Raw genomic sequence first — 27,757 nt, forward strand, 5'->3', positions numbered from 1 at the left:
CAGAACAAATAGAAATACCTGCACCATAAAACAACGCATTAGAGAAGTGATTCGTGTCTTCAGAGGTTGCCTTGTTGTTATCTAAATCAAACACACTATATAATATGCCCAAAGTAAAGAGTCTCCTGAAAGGGACTATGTCAGGTTGATTTAAGGCTTGTAAAAAAAAACAAGGGGCCTGATTCTTTTCTGCCTTTTCTCTCTCTCTCTCTCTCTCTCTCTCTCTTTTTTTAAGTCATTTGTGACTGTATAAAGCACTTTGTGTAGTTGTCAGTGGAAGCCCCAGGGGCCAGGCAGTGGGGGATCAAGCTGCTGCTTTTACTGAAGTGAGTAGTGGTGAAATTCAGTTCAAACTTTTCCTTTTGATTTAAATAGTCTCTGGAGTGTTTGCAAGCTAAGCGCTACAGAATTGTACTAGTGTGCAGTATTCTCTCTTTGCCATCTCCAAGGCCTTTTTTTGCATACCACATCTTATGTGGGAAGTCCTTCCTATCCCGCTCATCAGCCATCGATCGCTCCCCTTCCAAATCCCTTCTAAAATCTTGTCTTGCCAAGTGAGTTTAATAAGGATTACGTACATTTCAGTCGAAGCACTGGAGATGTGCACAGATCTCAACCAAATCCCACTTGATCTTCCTGCTGTCACTTTTGTCTTCCTCGCCTTGTTCTCCTGCTCACCCCTTTTTTTGTTACACTTATTTGTAGCTTCATCTATGTGATTTCAGTGGGACCTCTTGCATGCTGTAAAGCTAAGCACGTGTGCAGCTGTTTACAACAGGATTTTGTCTTAAGTCATTATCTATTTGGGCCAGGAACTTCATATGAAATCTTGGCTTCCTTGGTCAGGGTGTGTTGCCATCGACTTCCTTTAGGTCAGGATTTTAACCCTTTTATTTGTATATGTTCTGTGATGCGTCCAGCATGCTTTTGGTTGCTTTAAAATTAAGTGGCCGTGGTTTTGGTAAAGTGACTAGTGATTTTAGATGCCTCTCTTTTTTGGGTGCCTGAGATACCTTTAAAGTGCTTGACTTCCAGAAGATGCTCAGTACTTTCTGAAAATCAGTCAGTCCCCTTTAAGGTGTCCCAGTTTGGGCACCTAATATCACTGAATGCTTTTGAAAATTTTCTCCAATAATAGCAATGGTACATAAATAAATGGCAGAAAGTGAAACTAACTAGAAACAAAGTTGAAGCAGACTAGTCAGTTTTCAGTAAGACAAGGGAAATGTAAAAAATGAGCAAAGAACCTAGTTGCTGGTTATACCTGGTATAACTTTCTTTCCAGACTGTAAAAATAGAACAAAAAAAGAACTCAGGTATGCCAGATTAAACAAACGGCATATTTACTGTAAAATACATCAACTTTTTTTTAGTGCTTTATGTGTAAATGTAACTTGTTGAGTAGAGCGCTGACTTTATTTTATAGAGACCTTGTTTTCTCTTTACTGCTGTGGAAATTGGAGCGTTTGAATTTTACTGATTTTTTTTTTTTTTGTGTGTGTGTGTGTGTGTCTTGCAGCTCAGTAGTCTTGTTTAGTTTTGTCTTAAGAGATGTATGTGTATGTATCAGACCTATTATACTACCTTTAGTTTTGTAGCTGGCACTTTGGGATGTATGCTGTGGATCCGTTTGGATCAGTGCTCAAGTCCCAAAAATGTAAGTGCTGGAACGCAGTTCTGGTACTTCCAGAGTGCGAGAATGGCATTCCGGCTCCCAGAAAAGTGCCAGAGCAGCATTCTGGCTACCCCAAAAGCATCCTGGAATGGTGTTCTCAAGCATTCCAGCATGACTCAAGCCTTGCTGTGGCTTAAGAGACACTTGCTGTTACTGCACGTAACAGCGTACAGCCACTCTTGTTTGATGGTGCCTTTCAGAAGCGCTGCTGTAGATTTCTGTGTAAACCCAGTCCGGCAAACAGTTGGATGTTTAAGGTGAAGTATATACTCTTGTCTCCTAGGGTGCTTTTTCTTTCCAGGAACAGGCAGTTTGTGTACCTTGGATTCACCTGATGTGTACTGTTGGAATTCGTGAATTTTAGTTTTGGCTCCTGAATGGTTCCCTGAACAGATTAATATTGTGATTAGAGCTGACTTGTAGAACGTTGCCTAGGCACCATGGCCTCACTGACAGCTGCATTCCATTTCATCACAATTTAGAGAAATCTGCTGTTTATCTCGGAAAGCAGTCCGTTGCATATGCAGTCGGACAAGCTGAAGGCAGGGCCTAATTGATGTCCAGCTAGCACACCATGCCAAACAAATGTCAGGAAGAGCTCTGGAATCCCTCCCAGCTACTGTATGTGTGAAGCTGAGAAGTCTTTGAGGCAGATGTGAACAGAATAACTTCAGTCCATTAGGTCTGAAGGTAGAACATTCCACAGAACGGATTATAACTATGGGCTTTTATCTGTGTTTTGATGTTTTGTATCCTTTCTGCCCTTGCCTCCAAAGTCAGTTTCCATAGAGGTGGAGATCGGTCATTGATCATGGAGATTTTTTTTTTAATATGCCGCCTGCTATGGATGGAATGTCATCATGTCCCAGTTCACCAACTCTTTGCTCTACCACAGTGGTCCCCAAAACTTTTGACCCCACTCCCACCCCTGTCCGCACCTCCATCACCTCCCAGCTGGGGCTGGGTCAGGAGCAGGGCCCCGATCGGGGCTGAGGGCTGTGGCTGGCAGTGGGGCCACAGTAGGTGGGCTATGGTTTGGGCTGAGGTAGGGAGCAGGGCTGTGGGGGCCGTGACTGGGAGCTAAGGGTGCGGCCGGGCGCTGCAGCTGGGGGCTGAGGCCAGACCAGGGGCTGGGTGCTGAGGCTGTGGCTGTGGGGCAGAGCCAGAGCAGAGGTCAAGGAAAAGCGGGGCTGGGTGGTGCTCCCTCCTCACCCCCCAGGAAGGCTGGCCTGGGCTCTGCTGTGCCCCCCAAACATTCCTCTAAGGACACACCCCACAGTTTGCGGACCTCTGCTCTACCCTCATTTATTTCCCTCCTTAAGATTTGCTCCTTTTGGGATGCTCATAAGAAGAGAATTAATAACATTTAATATACTAAAAGACTATTCCTTCCTCTGGCTTTCTTAGTGCATCCTGTCTTCCTTGTTCCTGTTTTGTATTGTGAGTCTTTGAGAACAGGGATGCATTCATTTTGTACAGTTCCAAGCACACCGTTAGTGCTTCATAAATAATCCATCGTTTGTCATCAGTATAGAAGAGCGTAGAAATCGCAACTGAGATCCTGACCCCTTTGTGCTATGTGCTGTACAGACAGAGTAAATGAGAGTTCCCTGCCTTGAAGAGCTTGCAATCGAAATAGACAAGAAAGACAAAGGGAGGAAACAAAAAATGAGACACACAGAGGTGAAGTGACTTGCCTAAGGTGACGCTGCAGATCAGTGGCATAGCTAAGAATAGAACTCCAATATTTTGACTTCCATTAGAGACCCTGCCTTCCCAATAGAAATAAAACCTGTTTTTTTTTAAAAAAAAATCTAAATACTGTTTCACTTTGTTAGTTAGAAATAGAAAAGCTCTCTGGAGTGGCATGAACTGCTGATTGTAATGTCTTCTGTCTCTGTATAATGCAGCTCAAATCTTGCACAACAGATTCTTCTGTTAAACACATCAGTGATTCAATTCCTCAGCAAGTCACAGTCTTATGTCTGTCCCTTCCCACTCCTCCGTCTTTATGCACATCTTTATGTGTGTGTTCCACTCTGGTCAGTCAGCCATGGGCTGAAAGCATCATTTGCTGTTTAAGACCTACATGGTTTTTTATCCCGCTGACTGCTTTTCGATGACTTTATCTTTTGCTGGCTTGAAAACATTTCAGGTATCTTCTACTTTTTATACATCCTGTAGATAAATAAATAAATATATAAAATCTCAAGCTTTGTAAAACATCTGTATGTAGCAATGTAATAAGATGAATGCAATCATGCCTTAACACTTGCTCCACTGGATAATCAAATAGAAGCATTCCAAGTTGCACACATGATCCATAATAGAAACGGAAGGAAATGAAGTACAGTTGCAAATGGTACTTAAACATTTGTTTTGTCTTGCAGCTGCCAAGGTAAATGCATTTTTTGAGATTAAGGTTAAACTAAAGGAGAGAGGAGACTTCATCAGTGATACATCAGGAAAAATTCATTAACACAGTAAAAATAATATAAATTATTATACACCCAATATAAGTATACAAAAAAAATACACCGAATATAGGTTGGTGAGGAAGACTGCCCAGGAAAAGGAGCCCAGAACTGGAGTAAACTGATGTTTACTTTTTAACATTTGGTGTAATACATATATGATATGATCCCATTTGAAAGGCTTATATCCTAGTGTTTGGAGGGAGCATTTCAAAGGTACCCCATTGACTTGCAGTGGGAGTTGGGTGCCCAACTATATTCTCTGCCTTTTAAAATCTCTCCCTTGTCTGTCAACCTGTTGAAAATGCTATTAATAGGATGGGTACTACACTCCATGGCTTTGTAACCGTTATCAGTTAAGAAACTTTAAACAGCTTCCAACCGCCATGATTCAGAGTATAATTTGATCACCAGCTAGGATCAGGAAGAAATAAATTGCATGGTATAGTATTGCATCATTAGGTATATTCTGATTTTTTTTCTCGCCTTTCCCACAGTACCCTGCATTAGCCATTGTCAGAGAGCCATGGTTTCCCATCAGCTTTTAAGCAGAACTCATGCATTTCATTTGTACATTTGGCATCTTGCAGAGATGATTCAGCTGTGAGCAAATATGGCAGATTCTATTCCAGCTCCTTCAATAGAATTGTAAGGCCAGACTTTTCAAAAATGCTTGTCCTACAATAGGTATAATTAAGTGTTTTCTGGGGTCGATGAGTGGGATAACATCTGAGCTTGGAGGGGTAAGGGTATGAACAATTTTGTCTTTTTTTTTTTTTTTTTTTTTTTTTAATTTATTTTGGATTTTGTGATCTAGACCCACAGTGATATCTGCAATTGTAGCTTGTATATGTATAATTTAGAGAGCTAAGATATCTAAAAAATTCCAAGAAATGAGATTCACCATCTAGGAATATTCTGCACAGCACTTTGAATTTGACAAATCTTTTTAATTACCTGTCAGATTATCTATTCTCTAGGAGATCTTGGGGGTTTCTAAATAGAAATCTAACACAGGTAAGGAAGGAGGCTCTAAAAAGGAGTTAAACCTTAGACCCCCCCCAATCCTACATTGAAATGCACACTGGCCTCACTGCAGTGAAATCTCTGGAACTCTGTGTGGGCACAGGGGCCTTTCTGCACATATCTTATATCAGGTTCACGGCCCTATAAAGTGTCGCTCTTGGTCTGAAGCAGGTTAGCTAGTCTTTTAACTTTCCAATAGGATAATAGAAGTGTGTTGGCTTTTAAAGAAAGCAAACCCCACCTCAACCCATCAGATGTCTCTTTCTCCCTAAGTTTTCTTTCAGTGAGGTTTCAGAAATGCTAAAGACTTTTGTGTTTGCTTATCTTGGAATTAGCCCTGTGTTTGTACTTTAGTTTGTGGTCGTGAGCCATCAGTAGGTTCAAAACAGTTGTTGGCGGTTGCCTCATTGACGTCATATAGTTTTGTTCAGTCACTTTGACCGATCTGTTTGCACTACGTCTCCCTGTGCTCATAATTAGACTGCTGTGTACATATTAACATTCTGCTGAGCAACTGTTGGGCTGTTTCAGTAATGTAATCCACCGAGTCCTTGTTCATACAGTAAAATTAGCACGGTAGTAAACAGGTATTACGTTGCAGCTACTTATAATAAAATAATGGCTATTTTTTTTGTCCTAGTCATTGGGGGGGGAAAACATAGACCTGTATATCCATTTTTAGGTTAAAGATCTGCTGGTTTTCTGATGTGAGGGGAGAGCTAAGAGATGGAAGTTAGATTTTCTTTAGCATTTACATCTAAACAAGATGCTAATCCATAATATCTTCCTCATATCTAATATCCTTTTAGTATTGCTGGTCTCTTTTGAACTTTTGAGAGGCAATAATTGCATGGAATCAGGTTTTGTGTGCTTGAAGCTAATGGGTTGGTTAATTCCTGCATGGATCTGGTCTCATGAACATGTTTTATGTGAAAAATCTTCAAAGTATTGTAATACTTTCAAGGCACTTTGCATTATCAAGGAACTTTAGAAACATTAATCCCTACATCCCACCTGCGAGGTAGCGTTTTAGATTTCTTTTGGCCGGATATACATAGCATTCAGCTAAGCAGTTGGTGCTGGCAGTAATTTCTTTTATGTGGCGTGAATGTTTGGCAGTCAAGTCCAAAAGTGTTCTGGTATTTTCTCTGGCAAAGATGTTGAAAAGTCACAGGCCTGTGAGGGCTAAGGCCTTGATTCAGGTGAACACATGAGCACACATTTAAGTTCAGCTGTGTTCAGTACAGTGCTTAAGTGTAATCCTTAACTGAGGTGCTTTCCCGAATGTGGACTTAAAGTCCTATAAACTAGAGAGGCTGTCTAGGACTCTTTGAAGTCAGTCAGTTTGTTGGAACTGTGAGCCCTGGGATAAACCTGCCTGTTGTGAACATTTGCTTTGGGCTACTGGTTTAGTGAAGTTGGCAGTCTTTCTTCTTTAGAAGAATAGAGCTGTGTGCCATTTTCTATTTGAGGCCACGCCAGTGTTCTTTGGGTAAGCACTTCACTCGACATCAAGAGAATGCAGTCAAGAAATATCCAGCGGGGTTGTTTGAAGACAGTGAGTGTAATTCTGTTCTTGTTTACAGCCGGTTTACAGGGGTGCTAGTCCATTGTCGTTTTTGGAGCTACTCGTGATTCACTCAGATGCAAGTGAGCTCAGAATCAGACTGGGTATAATATGTATCCTTGTAGTCTGTTGTTTTTAATGAAGTAGTCCATGTACAGTATTCAAGGCTGGGAGTTTTTGGGAGAGGGACAGCTGTGTCTTTTCCTTTCAAAAAGAGTAAGTTGCCTTCCTACTCCCCCAGTCCAATAACTAGTAACATTTCAGCCTCTCATCTCCTCTCTGGTGCGATCTTCCTTTTTCTCTGGGATTTTTCATTCTGCCCCATTTTTCTCTTCACATGTTTATCTCTCTCACTGAGCACCTCCCCATTTCCCTCTCCAGAGCAGAATACAGATAGGCAGCACTCAGCACTGTCCTCTTGCATGTTTGCACTTTCTCAGCAACTCTGGTAATCTCTGTTTGAAACTGGTGAACAGGGGTTGATTCTTTGAGGGACTGTTTCAGAGCACTCGGTGTCTTGCAGAACTAGGCCCTACATTTGGGTCCGTAGTTTGGCTGCAGTTTGAACTACCAGGGAAGCACTGCTATGCAGGGGCACACATGTAATTGCACTTATGGTTAATTCTATGGGATTTTCTTGTCTGGGTGACTGACTTTTTAATAAAAACAAACCATGAGGCTGTGGGAGTTGGGGACATTCCCACACACCTGTGCTCAGTTTAAACCCTTGGGAGTTCTCTAGAGGAAAGAACCATGTATTCACAGCAGGTGTGAAAGCTGTATCAATTCTGGATTGCTTTTGCTGTCCTCCTCTTGGAACAGAAGACAGATTTCCAACCTGGAGTCCCTGGGTACCTGGTGCCAGAGGTTTAAGTGGTATTTGGAGGATCAGACAGTGATCACTTCTATCATTTATTTTGGCTCATGTGGGTTGCAAAATTTTTAATTTATATCAGTTGTCAATTGAGCTCAGTGTCCTCAGTTGTCACTGGATCCAAAGTGGTGGTCAGAGTTGTGGAAAGGTAGCTTTTGGGGCATCACGCTTGATGAGTTGTGAGGGTTCGTGCTTCCTGGGAGGTATCTGGTATTCTTACAAAGCCTGAATTCATGCAGGATTGTTGGAAGCATTGAATGCCTATTTAGGCTAGTTATGTTCAGAAACATAACTCGTAAGTAATACTATAAATGTCCTTAAATTTCCATCAATGTAATAGGATCATTCATATTCATAGTAGTGACTAGAGTCACCAGACAAGATCAGAGCCCCACCATGATAGGAGCTGTTCAAACACCATAATGAGAGGTGGTTCCTGCCATGAAGAGCTGACTGTCTAAATAGACAAGACAGCTCAAAGAGAGGAAGGAGGGATACAGAGAGCGGAGGTGATTTTCTCATGATTGCACATCAGGTCAGTCGCAGATTCAGATTCTCCTGGGTCTGAGTCCAGTTCCCCATCTGCTGCATCTTTCTGTAGAGGTAGGGTAACACAATACCTGATCCAAATAGCACTAAACTTTCGGACGTATGACTGTAATGAACTACCACCAGGGATTGTTAACAGGAATGGATCTCAAGATTTCACCATCAAAGCACGTTTCTCCATGATTTGAGCTAAAGGGTTAATGGAATAGGTCTGATCCTTGATGTGGACCAGCCATTAGAGTGAGACACAACATTCAACTAGTGTGTTATACAAAATTCACGTCTGTTTTTTCTCACAATGGCCCATCATGTCATTATTGGCAGACTCAGCATGAGTAGTGGGTACAGGAGTTGGTGTTCAGGGTGCTCTGTACACCTTTCAGATCTGCAGTTTGAAATAACTCATCTCAGTGGTGGTGTCTTTTGGCTGAATATTTCTCTTCTCGTTCTCCCTTTGGTTTAATATATCTGATTAAGAAACAAGGGCCAAACGTTTTCAAGTTTGGATACCTAAATCCACATTTCTGCACCTAAGAAAGTAGCCAGATTTCAGAGAGGATGAGAATCCACAACTCCTGTTGGCCAAACGTTGGTCTAAAATCTGAATGAGAAGAGCCTTGTCAGACTCCAGCATTCTGGAGACAGGCTCTAGATAAGAGAAGTAATGAAAGATCATGAGGCGGTGGACAGAAACGAGTGTGTTCCAAAGCTCACTGAAGTCAGTGGAAAGACATCCATTGATTTCCGTAGGATTTGGATCAGGACTATAGCGAGTATGGTAACTGGCACAATCAGATCGGGCGTAATACGCATTCAGCATATTTTTTGTGTATGCCGAGAAACTGTTTATGTTGCTGTTAATCCGGTGGATTTGTTTGGAAATGCTAGGCATTTCATCACATGGCATCCAACACAGGCCACTGCAACTGGACAGCCTAGCAAACCTCTGCAAAAAAAACAAACAAAACAAAAAAAAAAAACCCAGCCCCGCTCCCTCCCGTCTGCCTATCATGAATTTGCAGCTGTTTAATCTACAAATCGGAAAGATGCTGCTATCCCTCAGGGGGCTATTCATTTATATGTGGTTTGTTGGTAGCGGGGAGCTCAGCTTAAAAAAAAACAAAACAAAACAGAGCCAGGACATGGTTTGGGACTGGGGTACGTAGATGCCTCTGCACTTCCCAAAAGAATTCTAGACCTAAGTGTATGTGAGTAGAAAAGGCACTTTCCCTTTCTGTTCACATGTGTGCCAGTATGTGTGCAATCTGACAGGCTTAAAAACTGGATCTGCTGCTGCTTTTAATGCAAAGACATAAAGCAATAGCGGGTGTATTTGTGAGTGAACATGTCATGTTAGCATTCTGCAAGGTATCATGACAATGGGATTCCGCTGGAGTTAGATGCAGGTGCTGTGCTCTAGTGAATATGACGGAAACTTCATTTTTGTGAGCTTCACTTGCTGCCATATCTGTAGACATCTGTTTAGATTGTGAAGGCCTCAGGGCTGGGAATGTGTCTTGACTTGTGTCTGAGAGGCACCTGGGACTCTTTCAAATGCTTTCAATAATAGCAATGAAATCAGAAGTCTTTGTCCAAATCTGTATTTTCTTTTACAGCAGTTTTAGATGGAGCATATGAGACTTTTTTTTTTTTTATGAGAAGAGAAAGTTCTTACTGGTTCTTAAGAAATTTTCTATCTGTTTTTTTAAGTATAAAGTTATATGAAGCCTGCACTTTGTTTTTAAATGGTTGGAGAGGTAGATAACTAATGAATGAGGTATGACTATCCTATTGAAAATTTCTCTACCGATTGTCTAGTTCTTTAGTGGAAAAGATTCAGTATTTCCTTCTATGTAATATTCACAATAGTTCATTACTACTATTTTATTTACGTTCGTGGCTGTCCCAAGCACAAAGTAAAGACATTGCGTGCCCGAAGGGATCAGAGTCTAAAATAAGAAGTGATCCACTGGGGAAACCCAGAGGAGTATTGCTTAGAGTTAGTGGAGTTTTAGCTTATTCTTACTGTTTTTATTGAAGACTCCCTTCTTATGGGTATGGTGGAAGTAGCGAGTCTTGGGAGGGATTTGAAAGAGAAGTGGGTCGTGCCTTGTTGAAGGAAATTGTGCGACACACAGACCAAAGCAAGTGCCCTAATCATTCTTAAAACAAGTTACAAATGAAAAGTAATGCAGTGTAATTGCACCTTGCAGGTGCCCATTCCCAAATGGTAGATGTGCTGTACTAGGCCTCAGTGGAAGCATGAGGATTCTTTATTTTTAGGTAAATATAGTCAAAGCATCCTTGGAAGAGTCCGTCATTGTCTTGGCTTATATTTCTTGATTCTGGGGCTAGGCAGCGCATCCCTCTATCAGGTTGGTGAGCAGTGCTGTGTATCATTGATGCCTATGGAAGTACTCGCCTGCAAACTCACTTAATGGAAGGGTTGCAAAATCCAGCCCTTTATTATTATTACTCTTTCTCCCTTGATAATGAGATGCTAGTCTTGTATAACGAAAACCCTTTGTATTTCCGTTGGGCCAAATAATGACGACATCACTCATGCCCTGCTCTCTCTCGCCCTGTCCTAGTTTTTGTTATAAATGCGATCGGGAGAGTGAATTTGTCCTTAGGCAAACTTCTAGTGGAGACAGAGTGTTGTGACTTAGGAGGGAACAAGTAAACTCTGAAGGTGCCACTCTAGCCTTGCAATCTATCTTGAGGAAGTGACAGCACATAGCTACGCTGCCCAAGGAGTAGAGCAGGGACTGAATTAAGACTCGGAATATCATGATTCGCTACCTGCTTTCCCCTTGGTCCAGGGACAGCAAGCTGTGCCAGCCCTTGTCCTGGTACAGTTTATCTCCCACTGTGTGCCAGCTGGTGTATTTGGGGTATGTGTGTGTGTGAGTGAAGTGAACTCTGCAGAGGGACAAGGAGGCTGCTTACTCTCCTTCACTTCCTTAGCTGTGAAGTTCAGCTTGTGATTGATCCTTGAGGGCACAGTCTTCAGCTGCAGTGAGCTCACACTTGGAGCAGCTGGGAGGGAAACACAAGTGGCACTAAGCCACTTTTCTTCCTCTCCTGATTCTGGTGCCAGCTGAGGCTGAATTGGTTCCCACCACAAGCCTTGAACGTGTTCATTTAAGCCTATATAACAACAGAGCTTGGGAGTGCTCAACAATACAATCTAATGATTAAAACTCAGTCGGGAGATCCCTGCATCGAGTGTATTGCTTTACAAATAGAAGCCTAGTTGGCACACAACACAGATAACCTCATTTTGCTTCCCAAGACTGCTGTGTGGAAAGAACATCATTAAGACTGTCATGTTACAGATCCTCCACATGTGCAGAATAATGTCATCATCCTCTTACTCATTCTTCAGTGGTCTCACTATTGATGCCATAAGTGGAATTTGCAGCAAGCGTTTGTTTATTTTCCCATAGCTACCATTTTGAAAACCGGTGTTCTCCTTAATTCTGTTGCATCATGCGCATTTAGCGACCCTAGGTCTGATTTAATGGAACTACTTCTGGCAGTAAGCACTGCTAATCTTAGGAGGGTAGAGTCCTTACTCAGTTGCTTTTCCCAGATCGGATACTCTGCTGGGGTAGGACAGCACTTAGCACAAACAGAGGCGCTAAACCAAGAAGTGCGCGTGTTGATTGGCACCTTGACAACTCGAAGCTAGGAGATGAAATGGGTTTGTAAATCAGGATGTAGAAAATGTATTTGAGAAATATCCCAAAACAATTTGGAGCAGCATCCGTTCAATGTTTGATCATTATGAATCATTCTGTTGGGCTGGACCATCTCTGCTAGTCGCCTGAGCTACTCCTGTTTTGCCAAGAGAGCGGCTTGACATGCATACGATGTCTAAAAATAAAGTTCACTTCCGACATATACCGCTCTTAGAAGAATTGATCTGTACAGTTTCCGAGAGTAGTATAATTGCTTTGCTTTGTCGTTCTTACTCCTTAAGAACATGAAAACTGTTTAACCAAGAGATACGGAAGTGTGCCCATTGTCAATATAGCCCAAGTGCTAGAACATCTGTTAAGAAACTTCTACAATGTGGCCTTTGAAGTGAAGAGCTCTCTAGATCCTGAAAGACTGTTGCTAATAATCTAGTTGTATATTGTCAAATGTGATTGCAGAAATGACCATTGCTTATGTACCTCGGCAGCTCCCTGAAAAGTGGATATTTTAATTCTGTGGTTCAGTGGCAAAGCTTTTAAAAGGGCCTTATTGATTTATCCTTAGCACCTGTCCTTATAATTTCTTACAGCTTGCAATTATTTTATGTATTTCCTTTAAAACTGAACTGAATTCTGCATCCCGAGGATGATGTTACCAATAAAGCATATGCTGTTTGGTAATGAATCTCCAGATTTTTTTCTGATTTATTGCCAAGTCTGACTCTGTCCCTTCAGTCTGGAAAGGGAGTATTAGGGGATTTGACGCCTCCAGGATTCATGCTGACGAATTCCACGACACTCTTTGTTTAGCCGTCTTGTAAAAAAAAATCTCTGATTCAATCGCCTTCTTTGCTCCCCCTCGTTTCCTCCAGCCAGGACTTGTTATTGATACAGATGGTCTTGACAAATTACAAGGAAGAGCTGACAAATTGGAAAGTAGAAGCCACTGAGCTCATCTTACAGAGCAAAAGGAAAATCATCTCCAAGCTGATTTTGGAACCTACAGCAGTTTGCAGAGCAGCAGCTTTTGGAAGTGCCAGGAGTTGTTTTTTCTCTTCTCAGAAGAGTATAGCGTTTAAGGTGAAACCTCCATTGAGAGTATTGTCTATATTGACAACAGAACCGACCATATCACTACAAGTGTTGACTGAGTAACAAAAAGAGGTATGGAGGCTAGTGGATGGGCCTGGTAGTCAGGAGTTCCTGAGTTCTAATCCCCACTCTGATCATGACCCCTCCTTTTACCTTCAGTAAGTCACTTATCCTCTGCCTCATGTTCCCACTTGTAAAATGGAGCTCATGCTTGCACATCTCGAATGCGTAGAGAAGGATAAATGCTTAATAATTGTAACCTGCTCTGAGTGCACATAACGTTGGGCCAACACCAGATTCTTTATGAACCCTGTTAAATTTCAGGGCAGGGTTGGATTCGAAGGCCAGAATACAAATCTGTGCTTGCAGTTCTGGTTCATAGTCAGGTCCAAGACTGGAAGGGCCTGTTTCTTACAGTTCATGTTTGGATGCTTCTGAAATCTTTCAAGAGCAGTAGAGCTCCCAAGATTCTGCCAATTTGGGCTCAGTCTTGCAAGACAAGCATAGAGGGTTTTGGTGCCATTTAACCCTGATTCAGCTTCACAACTACACCCTCCCCCCCAAAATCCAATCTCTGCGTCCTATTGGGCTCTTTTCCTTCCTCTTCCATAGTCCGTCTCTTGCTAAATTCTGTTGTTTCTCTCTTTAACATCTCCAAAATCCATCCTTTCCTCACTGTCCCAGTTGCTAAACCCCATGTCCAAGCCCTTGACCACCTCTCACTGAGAATACTCTAATCTTCTTTCCTTCCCTCAGGTCGGTCCAAAATCCTGTTACTAAAAGCTTCTTCCCTTCTGGTCACATCGCACCCCTCTCACTATCTACTCTTTTGCCAATCCTTGTGCTTTACTATTCACTAGGTCTCCTATTTCCATTATGCCTTCTACCAAGATTCCCTGTATGCCTAGAACACTCTGTCTTCATTCACTAATTAACCCCTTCTCTCTTATGTACCTTTCCTTTGAACCCTCTTCCCTTCCTATCCTCCTCATTTATCATGGTGCAACTGTTGTCATGTGTCTTGTCTGTCTTAGGCTGTAAGTCATCAGGGAAGGAAATACCATTTTGTGTGTTGAGAGCATGCAAACTTTCATCACTATATAGAGATATTTAAATACCTGGATCTGTTGTCTGGATTCTTCAGTTCATAGCCAATTTTTATTGTCCTCTTCTTGTTTGCTCCCTTATTCTGACGAGATTGGAGCCAGAGACAATAGAGCTTGCATATTAATTTGTGCACCTTTCAGTCAGCCAGCACCCCTGAAAATCAAGCCCCTTTCTCATATGGTAGAATACAGATTTAGCTGCTTTAGGCATCCAAGTATGGAAATCTTGATTTGCCCTATTGCCCATAAATATCTGAAGCTTTAAATGTAGCAATAATGACCGAAATGCAAAGCAGAGCTGTATTTATCTTCTGCTTGAGATCTGCTCTCAGCAGCATCTTGGGCTCCCATGTCTCTGGGATGTAAGAGGGAGGGGTTGGTTTGGAATGGGGCAATTAGCACATCAAAGTTGAGTAAACATTCCGGGATGCCCTGCTTCCTGTGTTCTGGGTAATTCTCTAATTGAGGGACTCACACTGTCATGCCGGATTGAGTGGATTTATTAACTGCTGTCGTCAAGAAAGGCAATGGTCTGCAGAGCTCAGGAATACCTTTAGTGGGATGATGACTATCATGGTGAACAAAGAGAAGATGTCAAATAAATGGGGGCATTTGTGTTTGTCCATTTTTGCTGAGCTCTTAGATCCCATGTTTTATCCCCAGGAGCATGGCTTACTGAGCCTGTAAACTTTCCTTGAATTACTTTGAGGGAAAGGATTCACCCCCTTTCACTCACCATTGCCAGTTTGGTGATTATTTCTGCCCAGGGCCTTGTGTTCTCACAAACAATGTAGAACGTCGTCGGGAATTGAAGGCATTTTTCAAAGATGCCTGTGCTGACTGATGGAGGTTTTCAAAGGTAGCCAATGCTGTATTGTAGAGACAATGTTCTGAATGGCACATTGTTGATATGACAGCATGTTATCTAGGAGCAGCACTGGTGTGGGTTTCAGTTAGAGATTGTCTCATGCTGGTTAGAAGAGGTTAGGAACTTTGGGACATCTGCCCTACTCTCCTTTCTTCGGTGCAATTGGTATTTTAACATGACCTACCCGTCACCAACCAAGTGAAAGACTAGGGGTGTCTGTATTGCTTCACAGAGACTCCTTCATCCAGATAAGGGGAACCTCTGACTACTCCTAGTTCTCTCTGTAAGGTGGGTGTGGCTGTAACACAAGATCTCGGGGCTGAGGAAGCCTGGTGTCTGATAAGGAGAATTGTGAAGGAATCCTAAGGGCAGATGCAGAAGACGCGGTGAAGAAGAAAAAGGCCTAGAACTGGTGCTTTTAGCTCAGTGGGTCAGACTCTGGTCTCAGCTATACCAGTATAAATCTGGAGTGACTCCACTGACTGCAGTGGCATCGCTCTGGATGTAAAACAGCAGAATTTGGCTCTTTTGTCTTCAGCTTTGTGCTACTGTGGTGAAGAACACTTGTCTTGGAGGACAGGAGAGAGTCTTGGGTTCCGCATGCATGCCTTCAGCATGCCCGTGACATACCTGTGTAAATCAGGAGTGACTCACTGAAGTCAGTTGGTTTGCACAGGCATAAAGCTAGTGCAAGTGAGATCAGAATCAGAGCTTGACGTTTTTGGGACTGTTTGTAGGTGAGCATGTTAGTGAATGAGCTGGTAAACTGTCCATGGATTCTGAAAGTCTTATGAAAGCACGGGAGACAGTAGAGGGTGAAAAATAGCATTGCAGGGAGACAGTAAACCAAAGCAGTGGATTTGAATTGGGAGGTGGGGGACAGGCTCTAAGCACTAGACTAACTGGAGTACAATGGGGGCAATTGGGGATAAGAAAGGGGATGCAGCAAAGCATACCTATAACCTTCAATAGTTTGCATTATCCTGCTTTCTTTACAAGGATCACAGTGTTTTACAAATAAGAATGAATCAAGCCTCATGATGCTCATGTCAGCAGAGACATTTAGTGATTGCCCAGGTTTACACAGTATGTCTGAATCTAGGTCTGATTAGAACCCAAATCTTGTGATACATACGTTGTCCAGGGCTTTAACAACTAGTACCCAACTTCCTGATAGCTGTGAATGTTTCAGTCTGCAGATATCTTTCTGTATTACTAGCTATTAAATGAAGTTTATTTCCTTTAAAAGCAGTTGTCTATTTAATTCAATCCTGCCATTAGGACATTGTGTTCTGAGGATATTATGCTATCAGCTCTAGAAACATCTGCTTTTTACCCTATTTATCACCGTGAATGTCTCATATTAGTCTTTTAGGGTTATGTGTAATGAAAATCACAGGATTCAAAAAGTAATCACATTTCCTTTTTGAACCATTTATTTTCCTGGCTTGGTTTTCAGGGTTGTGACAGCAGTTGTATGTACTGGAAGTGACAGTGTTTTCAGACTGAAAGGGAAGATCAGATTTTTTGGGGAATGGCAACAATCAGTCCATAGGGATGTTGTCCAGCTCCAGAGAGTACACTGAGTGCCGGTGAAGTGGGGGGAAGTTTTAGAGGAGCAGCAGGGTTTCTGTAAAGATCATGTTGAATTTTGGGATGTGACATGTTACCTATTGGATAGAAGGAATAGGCACTCAGATGGTTTGTTGATGGACACCTTTTTAAGAAGCTAGCTAGATACAGCAGTGCATAGGGAGTTCCTGGGTTTTGTTCCCAATTGTACTGTGTGATCTTGTAGGTAAACCAAGGCACAACAATCAGCTCACACATCTATAAAACAGGTGTCATAATATTTGTCTTATCACTGAGCATGCTGACTATGCTGAACCCTGGTAACCTGATCCAAACCCGACGGGACCTGACTACAAGTGTTGGGTTCAGGTTGGGTATAAAAACAACTCAACACTCTCGGGCTCATGTTGCGTTCAAGTCGGCTGTGCGTCTAATCAGGTTTGGGTTGGTTTAAAATTAGACCCAAGCAGACTTCTACCAGGAGTGGATTGGACAAAGCTTAATAGGGTTTTCCTCTACGATGTGCTCCCAGTAATTGAGATGGTCTCCTTCCTACAGTCGTGTCTCAGCCATACCTGGAGCCCTTGGTTTACCTTTTAGAGCAGCACTAAGGGCTCATTGTAAGTTAGTCATGAAGTCTAAGAACTAGGGCTGGCCGGAAAACATAAATTCTGTTTTGCAAAATCATCGAGGTTTTGAAAAATCGTTTTTCTTTTTTAAACAAAACTGAGACCTTTGAAAATTTTTCAAGAGACAGTGGCCCGGTGACTAGGGCATGTGGGAGAACCCGGTTCAAGTTCCTGCTCCAAATTAGGCAGAGACTTGAACCTGGGTTGTTTGAGACCCACGTTGAAATCATTGACTGATTTGGAGCAGGAACTTGAACCTGGGTTTTCTGCATCCCAGGTTCCCTACCAAGCAGGCTGTGGGCTAGTCTGGGGTCTAATCTCTCTCTCTTCCCTCTTGGGCCTGCAAAAGTTTTGTCAAAACAGACATTTCCACAAAAAGTTTCAGTATCAACAAATCAGCATCTTCCAGGAAATAAAGTTCTGTGGAAAAATTCCCAACCTGCTTTACTAATTACTTCCCCAAACGCCCCTTCCTCCATCACCTCCACTTAAGAGTTGTACTTATAGTACTGCAACTGCCATCCTGTACCGCATTATGGCTGAAGCCTTACAACTACTGTGGGAGTGGCTGATTGGGACAGACAGTAGGCATCTGCTGTGTCCTGAAATTAAATACATACAGAAGAAAATGGATAGATCCATTGCCAGTGCACTGTGAAAACTTGCTTCTTCGAGTGCTTGCTCCTATTGACTCCAAGTAGGTGTGCGCGTGCTGCATGCACAGTCATGAGAAGGTTTTTCCCCTACTGCAGTGGGTCGGTGCAGGTGCGATATGAAGGAACTGAAGAGGCAGGCGGTGCGCACACACCTACTTGGAATGGACATTAGCAACACATCTCGAAGAGCAACAGTTACGAAAAGGTAGGTTTTTTTACTTCATGGCCTACACTCTCTTTAAGGGTTGTATATTTACGTAGGAGACTGCTTGGAATTTGCTATTCCTGACTGCTTGGCGATGACGATGGATTGCATGTTGCATTGTATGAGACATTTTTATTTTTAAAAAGATGATTGTCTGAGTAGTTTTCACTACTTTCAGAACTTTGTAACTTACTCTGTGTATGGTGTTTGGCATGAATATTTCTTCATACCCAACCGCAGCCATCTCCTGTGCATTGGAAACTTGCATTATAATTTTTCTTCTTCTGGTTCATAATGACTGTATTGTTTCCAGTGTGGTTTTCATTAACTCCAGTGACAATGAAAATTGTTGCTAAGCAAAACAGTTTCCTTATGTGAATGTTAAACTGTAATGGAAACCATGTTGTTACTGCAAGAATAACAGAAATTGACATCTAAATGACTAACCAGAACTAAGTCAAATTAATCTGTGCTGCTAAAGCTGTACGGCTGGCTTCGAGTTAGCACATCCTCGTCAAATGAAGAGAGAACTTACCCCTCTAGCCCTTCTGGATAGTCCTTCATAACCAAGGCTTGGGTGGTAATGATGGTTGAAATTGCACTGCCATTGCTCATGCTGTACTTTGGCTCTTGATGCTATACATGTTGGAAAGGAGCCAGAGCTGGGGCTCTTATTTTGACGCAGGTACTTACTTATTTTATCCCGGTACTTCTAAATTTAGAGGAAGCATTATCCATTGACACGGGTTTTCGGAGCAGATCTTGGTTCTGTTTCCAGCTCCGTTGTGTGAGCTAACTTCTCTGAACTTCCGTTTCTCCCGCTGTAGAATCCGTAGATGCTTAGTTGCTTATCTCAGAGGCGGTTCTAAAGGCTTGCTTCGTTAATGTTTGTAACGTGTGTGGACACCTTTGTGCATAAGGCTCTGTACAAGAGAGAATTATTATTGTTGTTGTTATTGATTATTAAATCTCACAATCAGTGAGAGCTGCTCCTGGTGAATGACCTAATGCACTTTTACATGCAGAGCAGATCACTGAACAGAGGAACAGTCCATTACAATGAACCACGCCTCTGATCTCCCCATCCAGGACCTTTAGACAGAGGGAAGAATAGACTAGACAGATGCTGCAAAAAAAGCTAGTCATGACCGTGTGGAACCTGCATGAAGGGAAGAGATATGGGAGGGTGTATAGAATAATCATGTGTAAATAATAGTAATTATGGGGAATGGAGGGGTATTGCTCTGTATTTGAGCATGGAGGATACCCCTCTCATACTGATGCATTGAGAAGGCTGTATCCCATTTTGCAACTAAGCCGTGAATCATGCTTTAGGGCTTTCAGCCTTTCCACTAGCAGCAAAAGCATGGGAGGAAAATGCAAGGAACAACCCAGGTTTTTGTAAAGTAAGCGTGCTGTGTCAGGAGGGGATGGGCAAACTGGAATGTTGAGAAACAGAGAGAGCAAAGTTTAAAAGCAGAAGGAGTACCTGGGCAATTCACTTGCTGGGAGAGCTGATTAGTCTTAGTTGTCAGCAGTAAGCCTAGTATATATCATTCTCGGATTAATTGGGGGTAAATGGCTCAGAAGTTTACATCCTCCAGCTCTTGCTAGCAATCACCTTGGCAATTATGTCATGTCCTAACTACTTAATTGAGCTGGTAGGAGAAAAGTAATCGTTCCTCTTGGAAACACTGCTAGAAAAGGTCTCATTAGCTGGCAACAAGGCCAACAGCTGCAAACTGTTTACATGTGACAACTTTTTGGATAAACCAGAGTTTACACTGTTGTGTGCGGTTTTCTGTTGAAATCTAGATAGCATCATATGTTCAAACCCAAGTTCAGAAGTTACATACTGTAATTATGCAATTTCCTCAGGGAGAGAACGAAAAAAAATCCAACTAGTGCTTCAAAATTGCACTGGCTTTCCTCTCTCTCTAGTACTGATGCTCCTGTTTGAGCATTTTTAATATTAAAAATGAAGTGGGTCATGGGTGAGTGAGCTGGTTTGGATTGTATAAGAATGCTCCATCCCTCTTCCCATGCAGAGCTTATCTGCACATTGCCTCGGAACAGTATGAGGTTTGAAAAAGTTCAGCTCACTTATTCCTCTCTTTTTCATTTTCACACACCTCTGGCTTCCAGCCAGGGCCAGATGAAGACTTGCCAAATAACGAGAAGCCCTTCTCATAGTATTCCCAGCCTGGCTAGCCTCAGCATGCCAGGAATTTCTTGAGTGAGCCTGAATACATGATGTTTCCAGTCTAATTTTGGAGACTTAGGAGGCTTAAATAAGAATCTGAACTCATGGGGATTTAAACAAACATTTTTTCCTCCCAATATTTTTTAATTATAAAAAGTCAAATAAGATATACATGCATTCATTGCAAGAGAGAGAACCTAAATTGTACAGAATCCAGCTACACCAGGTTGTACCTCAGTTGTGATTATAAATTCATTAGGTCCAGTGTTTCTTTACCCAGTGTTACTAATATAGAGCAGTACGTGTCATGAGCTAGAAATAACATCAGTGGATTAATGTTGGCCGTAACAGATAAGTTTATGGAATAAAGAACTCTTTTATTCATTTATACATAAATATCGTATTCATTGTTTGCATTCTGACCTAAGAGTTTGAATTCAAATATATTGACCAAAATTATCAAACTCGGGTATCTAAAGTTATGCTCCTAAATTTCTAGGTAATGGAGCTGCTCACAAAGTGGGCTTTTTATAATCCATTTTTGAGTCAGAATTTTTAAAATTTTAATTTTTGCCAACAGCTCTGATACTGTTGCTCCAGAATGACTGTGAGATCTGCAGGTGCTCCACGCCTCTGAAAACCCAAACTTTGATTTAAGATTCATATGGATTAGGTGCCAAACTTTCTACTGTCTGCTACTCTGTGTTTGTACAGTGGCTAGCACAAAAGGGCTCTGAACTTGATGGGTCTTTAGGCACTACTATAATAACCATAATTAATAATAATAATAATGAAGTATCTTTAGGCACCCCCATTTTGGAACGTTGGTCACTGCCAATATTATATAGTGGCCGAATAGAATCCATGTGAATATGGAGAACACCTGATTTCTTTACTTGAACCATATTCTTTTCTTTTTCAGCCATCTGTATTTACCACTCCTTAATCGCTGGCAGTTCTCTAGTTTTCCACCATCTAGTAATGTGGCCTTTAGCACATTATAATACTGTTGCTGATCACTTCCAGTGTGGATTAGAATTGCTGAAGTCTCCCAGCTTCGTGGAGGATTGCCATTTGAGGCCCTCCACGTTGTGTTCAGCTTTTTAATTGAGATTTACCCTCTTTCACTTATTGCCAAAAACTGTAGCGTTTTCTACCAGTCCACATCATCCAAATATGGTAATGTTGCCCCCATTCTGTCCTCGAGCAGTGCTCTGAATCAGCCCATTCTTGCGAAATTTAAGTGGGATCAGAAAGAATCTAAAGCATGAATCTTTTTGAACTGTCTAAACTTGCTTGCGTGGCTGACCATTGGGGTGTAGACGTGATATTCTCAAGCAACAGATGTTCCATGGAGTTATGGTATATGTTATCTTAAAGGCTGGCTAATTTGAGGAGGCATATTTTTCTACTCAAGATGGATAATTGGGAGATTAATGGGGAAGATTCAGGATTAGTGATCTGAACAAAACATTGTCTGGCCTTTAAGTAACTCCATTACTTTGATCACTTCACTGTCAACTGTACTTGCAATTGTTGAAGTGTTTTCAAAACCCTGGGCCAGATTCCACTGTGGTGTATTTCACTGGAGTTGAATCTGCTTACAGGAGCTGAATTTCATCCCACATCTTCTTATAAATCCCTTATTATAGTATCTTGATTTCAGCTGATTGCCCCAAGCACTATGTCATGCAGTGGTCAGTTTATGGTCTAGGATTATTCCATGCAGGACAATGACAAAGACCTCTCAGGAGTGGAATAGTCTGTGTGGCTTCCGTCACACAGTATAGTTCCGTCCTAGCACTTTTTGGTAATAGGAGTTGTATGATGTCTGAGAGGAAGAATAGTTCTTAAACTGCTCTTACTGAAAAGCAGTCTGGTCGTTCAGGGTACTTCACAAACTCACATGAAGTTCTAGGGACTCCATGCCAACATGCCAACTTATAGAATCCTTTCCTTGGTGACGCCTCATCCCTCCATACTGTTGTGGAGCTTGTCATTCTCACACTTTAATTCTAGTTGTCTTCTCACCCCAACAAAAGAGCAAATCTCCTCTTTGGTGTCGTTAAATGTTTTTAGTAATCACTGTAGATAACGTGAGGCCTGATCCACAATCCACTGAAGTCAATAAGTCTTTCTACTGACTTCAGATCAGGTTCATAAAGCCTAGAGGTGGAATCCTGGTCCTGTTGAAGTGAATGGGGGTTTTGCCATTGAGTTCAGTGGGGTCAGGATTTCGCCCTAGATTGTCAAACCTTGTAACCCCCAACGGATGGTTTGAGCTCTGTCCCAGGGTGACACCTTGAACTTTCCCCACACAGCCGTATTAAGTTTTAACTCATTTATAAGAGGTGCAATATGGCCATTCATCATTGAGTCAGAGCCTTTATTTAGCATAATTCCCAAGTCCTTCCTTTGGGATGAGAACCTTTTGAAATCCTGCCTGCTGTCTTTTGGAAGTGGGCCGGTGTGATCAGTTGAGGGGCTTGAGCACGCTGATTCAAAAAAGGGGGCTACTGGCATGGCAATTTCTGTCTGTCCTTGGTCTGCCAGAGTCTTGATTTACAAACCTGGGAATAGTGCAATGTCCCATTTTGCAGCTATTGTGGCAGAAATGGGACTGAATTGAAAACTCTGCAGGGCCTTACTGTTAGGGGCCAGTTCTAGAGGGGTCCTGCATTTCTCTCTGGTGGGTGAGTCAGGGGAGATCATACCAAGGGGTGTGATCTCTTCCAGTCCAGCCGCGTGGTGATTCCTATGGACAATACAAGGGGTGGAAGGTGTGTGTCTCTGTGTGCATTTGCATGCATAATAGGGGAGTACAGAGGGCATGAAAAGTCTGCCATTATGTGGACCCTCCAGTCCCTTGCCCTCATGGAAAGTGGGGCTGGCAGTCTGTCAGTAACACATACAGCATCCCTTCTGCTGAAGTAGCATCTGCGAAGCAGCCCAGCAGCCTGGCCAATGGATGCCTCCTTCCCAGCAGCAACTGAGTTATTCAGATGCTGGGAGAGGATTTAAGAATTCAAAAATACAATATAAGGCACAGATCTGCACTAGCAGAGGGTGGCCTGTCTTGTCTACTATGTCCTTTCTGTCTCCAGAATCAGTGACTATGAGCTATTCAGTTTTTTGCCACTAACCCAAAGCCTTGCAGCTAATCTTTAATCCCATACCTTCTGTTGTTGGTTTTACAGTAAACTAGAATTTCCCAAACTGCCCCTTCCTGTGTTTTTTGAAAATATTTCCAGAAACTTTTGATTCCAAGTAGGCTTAGAAGGAGTAGACTGTAATCAGTAAGCGTACTAGTGTTTATGCAGTGCCATATAAGTGCATGGTGGTAGACTTAAATATAGCGAATTATCTGTTTCTCCCTTCAGAAATCAACCAGAAATGTTCTATGGTTGTTAACAGAAACTTTGAGAGAGGGAAGGTTAGAAGCAAGGGATATGTTGCACGCTATGAGGTTTTCTTCTACCATCTGTTCTGTGGGCTAATTTCTCATTCCCGTATTTTTGAATAACACATTCTTCCATAAGCAGTCCCAATGATTTCAGTGGGATTATTCATAAAGTGTCATTTATACATGAGAAAAGGTACTAGAATCTAGCCCTACGGCCATTGATCAACAAGAATAAAACAGGAATTATTCTGGGAAAGTCCTATGGCCTGTGCTGAACAGAATGATCACAGGGGTCCTTTCTGGCCTTGGAAATCTATCAGTCTATGAATCTGATTTTATTTTTTGCATCTGTTGGGAATCTGGATTTCTACACTGAGTGTATTTTGAATAAGCAGTCGTTGACATCTGAAGTTCCCCCTCCCCCATTCCCACAGCTAATGCTAAAATGTAAGTCAATTACCCACCCCTCCACCCTACCCCACCCCAAAACCCCTTGGACATAAATAGGCATATTATTTGTCAAAGCTCATAAAAATAGGAATGGCAACCTTCCAAATTTAATCATAAAGTTCTACACAATTTCTGTCCTGATAAACTTAAGACACTGTGTGCTTTGATGATCCAAGGGAAAATGTGGTCCTACTTCTATAGCACAGCTGCTGTCATTGTTTTACTCTAATTATTAAAGACAGCTGAACCCCAAACCACCTCTGTGTGGGAGCAGCACTTAACTGCAAGTAAATAGGTCCCTTGTCTCCTGGTTTTAAAAAAAAAATCTAAGCCTTGAAAAAATTAAAATGCAATTATTGAAGGTCTCTGCACTTCCCCTTTTTCCTCACATTGTATAAGATCCTAATTAAAGTGGAAATTGGATCCTCAGCATTTAGTTAGCTGCATGTTCTTTGGGAAATCCTGCTTTGCATGCAAACACTTGGAATGCTTGTGTGGCATTTCAGACTTGCCTGTTCAGCAGGGGTAACCTAGGAAAAGTTTTGACCACATGGGCCATGTTCCACTGTAGCCTTGCAGTCTTGATACAAAAATCCTATTGACCTAACTTGGAGTTCACATGCAGAACAGTGAAAAATGCTCTATAACACTACTGGAGCCCAGTCCTGTAAACCCTCACTCATGCCAGCAGCCCCATAGAAGCTAGTGAGAGTACTCTTGTGTGTAAGTATTTGCAGGATCAAGTCCTATATTCCACTAGATCGTTTAGAAGACTTTTGCTGCCTCCATTAACTTGGTTCCTCATTGTAGGTATTGTGCCAGCTTTCCTGACTCTGACCCAGTTAGTAAGCTTGAGAACAAATGGGCAACAAAGGGAAAGGTTAATATTTTTCTAAAGAGCTCCAGCTGTATTGGTTAATTGTGTTTCTCTAACACGAGACTGTAGGTGAACAGAAAGTTCCACTTTAAAGCCTGTTGAGGACGCCTAGCAGTGCCCTGCCAGTTGCTACAGGTTCTATAGAAAAGCTCAGCTGGGCTAACTAATGATGGAATATATTTTCTAGCAAGGGATAACGTGCGAAACTTGAATTGTTTCTATGTAATGAAAAAATAGACTGGAAGGTTTCAGTCTGAACGAGGATGCTGAATGAGATGGCCAGATGAGTTTGTGAACAAATTGCTGCGGTATTCTCCAATACTGCGTCGTTGTTTTACTGCCTTATGGCTGACTTCTCTGTATTTTGCATGTGTGAGCCACTTTGCCGACACTGATGGGAATGTTCTCTGTGTCTTGTTTGCAGGGATCGCTTACCTGGGAGGTGTATGCAGTGCCAAAAGAAAGTGTGTCCTTGCTGAAGACAACGGTCTCAATCTGGCATTTACCATTGCACATGAACTTGGGCACAAGTAAGAGTTAACTCTTAAGTTTCCGCCATTGTGTGTTGTTGCCTTGACTTAAATTCTCACAGGTGAAATTAGTGATTTGGTGACTGTTACGAACTCCTTACTCCAGGTCAGCTCTGGAATAGCCATTTTTTGAGTAGCCATTTCAGAGATCTTTATCATTTGACCTTCACACGTACTTAAATACCATATTTAGTGCAAATAGTAGAAAGAACCCTCGTTAATTGAGATGATTGATGATCATTCTTAGGGACCAAGTCTGTTCTCGTTACACTTGTGTAACTACGTAGTAACTCAATGGACGGGAATTACTCCATATTTATGTTGGTGTAACTGAGAGGAGAATTTATCCCTTACATAGGGCAAGACTTTCAAAAAAGGGTGTCTAAAGTTAGGCTTCCCACTAATAGCACCTTGTAAAAATTATTCAGTGTAAATACATAGTGTGACAATTTATATATGTATCTATATCAAACTACTAAATCCATTTTGTTTTATAATACTGTGTGATCTCTTCCCTGTTGTCTTTTTGCCTCCATCTTGTATTGCAATTCCAAGTCAGAGGGCGAACAATGCAAAAGATCAAGGGTCATTAACTTGCAGAGTCTCCTATTTAAATGCAAGCATCCTTAGACAGTGAGCTTCCTTCCTAGTGAGCTGGTAACCAAGCAACAAGTCAGCTGATAGGGGACCTAGATGGCCTATAGGGGGGCTTTGAGGCTGACCAGAAGAGTCACCTGGCAAAAGTGACTGCAACTTTATAAAAGGAGGATTCTCTTACCAGCCATTTTAGAGAAAAGGGGCCAGAAACAGGCAAGACAGACCAGGAGGAGAAGGTAGAGAAGAAGATCTTAGGAGCCTGAAGAAAGACAGTTCACTGTTCCAAAGAGCGCTTGGAACAATGAGGGGTTTGTGGTCTTTCAGTTGCTCTGCATATCTCTTGTGTTGTCTCCACGTGAAGCGTGGGTGTGTGTTCAGAAATCCCTGCGCAGAGGCCGCGTTCCTTCATTATGCTGATGCTTGTCCTCAAAGAGTTAAACTGCAAACTGGAGTGCCCAGGGGGAGCTCGGGGAAAGGGTTGCTTAAGGAGACTGGGGGCGGGGGGAAGTTCAGCACTGCTCTTGTTACCATTTTCAGGGCTTTTCACAAGGCAAAAGGCTAGAAGGTTTAGTTTGTTTTTAAATAAAAGCCGAGATTCTCATTTCTGTTCCCGAGTCTTGCAAATTGAGTTGGGTGGGCTGCAGCCACGCTCTTTCCAGGCCAACTCTTGTCGCCAACGCTGCTTCCTGCGGCAGCCTGGGGCTTCGTGGAGGGAGTGTGGGGATGTCTCCTCGTGAAGTATTAGCTGAGCCCAGCCTTGCCTCGGTTGTGAGACGACAGCCTGAGGTGGTCTGGCCAGAGGCCATAAAGTGTCAAACGCCCTTGAGAAAACGAAGAGAAATAAACGGCAATAGGCCGAATGCAGTTTGTTGCCAGCAGAGCGGACCCCACATGGTCTCAGATTCAAAGCTGAAACAGATGAGGATGAAAACAAGCAAGAGATAAAAAGCCGACATAGGCCAAACCAAACAGCACTTTATTTGGAACCATTGTGCACATGGAGTTGGGCAAGAAAGACTATAGGCAAGGCAGGTTTTGATCATGGAGTCCATGTGATTATTCGCTTTAGACACTCCTGTTAATCCATGTTGCCTGGTTAAAATGACCAGAGTGTATGCAGTTGTCTGTTGGGTAATTGTAAAGTACAGCCTGTGTAGTGAGTATCAGGAGGCAAGCATTTTTTCAAGGGTGCTGTGCGCAGAGAGGGTTTTCAGCAAATGTTCTGTTTGTAGGCTGGTGTGTAAGCTGAGAGACTTGTAAAGTAAAATATTGGCCCGATACGTCTAGTACAGCATCCAGCAGGAAGATCCTGTCATGCAAATGACCATATAAAAATAGGAGTCGGGAAGGATGTCAAAACATTTGCATGCCTGGAGGGGAGAAGTCGGGGGAGGACTTGTCTTGAGCAACTCCAAGACCTGTACAGAATTACATCCCCGGGGCAGCTTGTGTTTGCAAATTTGAGGCAGTATAATGTAGGCATATAAGTAAACTTCACAATCCCCAGAACAGGAAGTCGAAAAAAGCAATTATCCAGATGTGTGAAGTATGGAGATTTGCCTGTAATACATATTAAAAATTAAAGGTTTAATATGGAACCTGGGGACAGGCCAGAGTAAAGGGGAGGCAGACTGGAATGTCCAGGTAACTCTGCCAGAGTGGACAATAGGCTGCTGTGAGGCCATTTATTTTCCTTAAATGTA

General features: G+C 42.3%; 1 protein-coding gene across 4 annotated transcripts in view; it reads left to right on the plus strand.

Moving 5' to 3' along the window:
* The window catches only part of ADAMTS17 (ADAM metallopeptidase with thrombospondin type 1 motif 17), a 251,693-nt gene that overhangs the window by 63,079 nt on the left and 160,857 nt on the right, over nt 1–27,757 (plus strand). For all 4 annotated transcript variants that reach the window (XM_067555596.1, XM_067555598.1, XM_067555597.1 and 1 more), the window contains one exon: nt 25,352–25,457. In XM_067555596.1, coding sequence (XP_067411697.1) covers nt 25,352–25,457 — 106 coding nt within the window. The remainder of the gene's footprint in view (nt 1–25,351; nt 25,458–27,757) is intronic.

The sequence above is a fragment of the Emydura macquarii genome, unplaced genomic scaffold (genome assembly GCF_026122565.2).
Source record: "Emydura macquarii macquarii isolate MOO-44397 ecotype Brisbane River unplaced genomic scaffold, CSIRO-AGI_Emac_v2 contig_1644, whole genome shotgun sequence".
Classification (NCBI taxonomy): domain Eukaryota; kingdom Metazoa; phylum Chordata; order Testudines; family Chelidae; genus Emydura; species Emydura macquarii.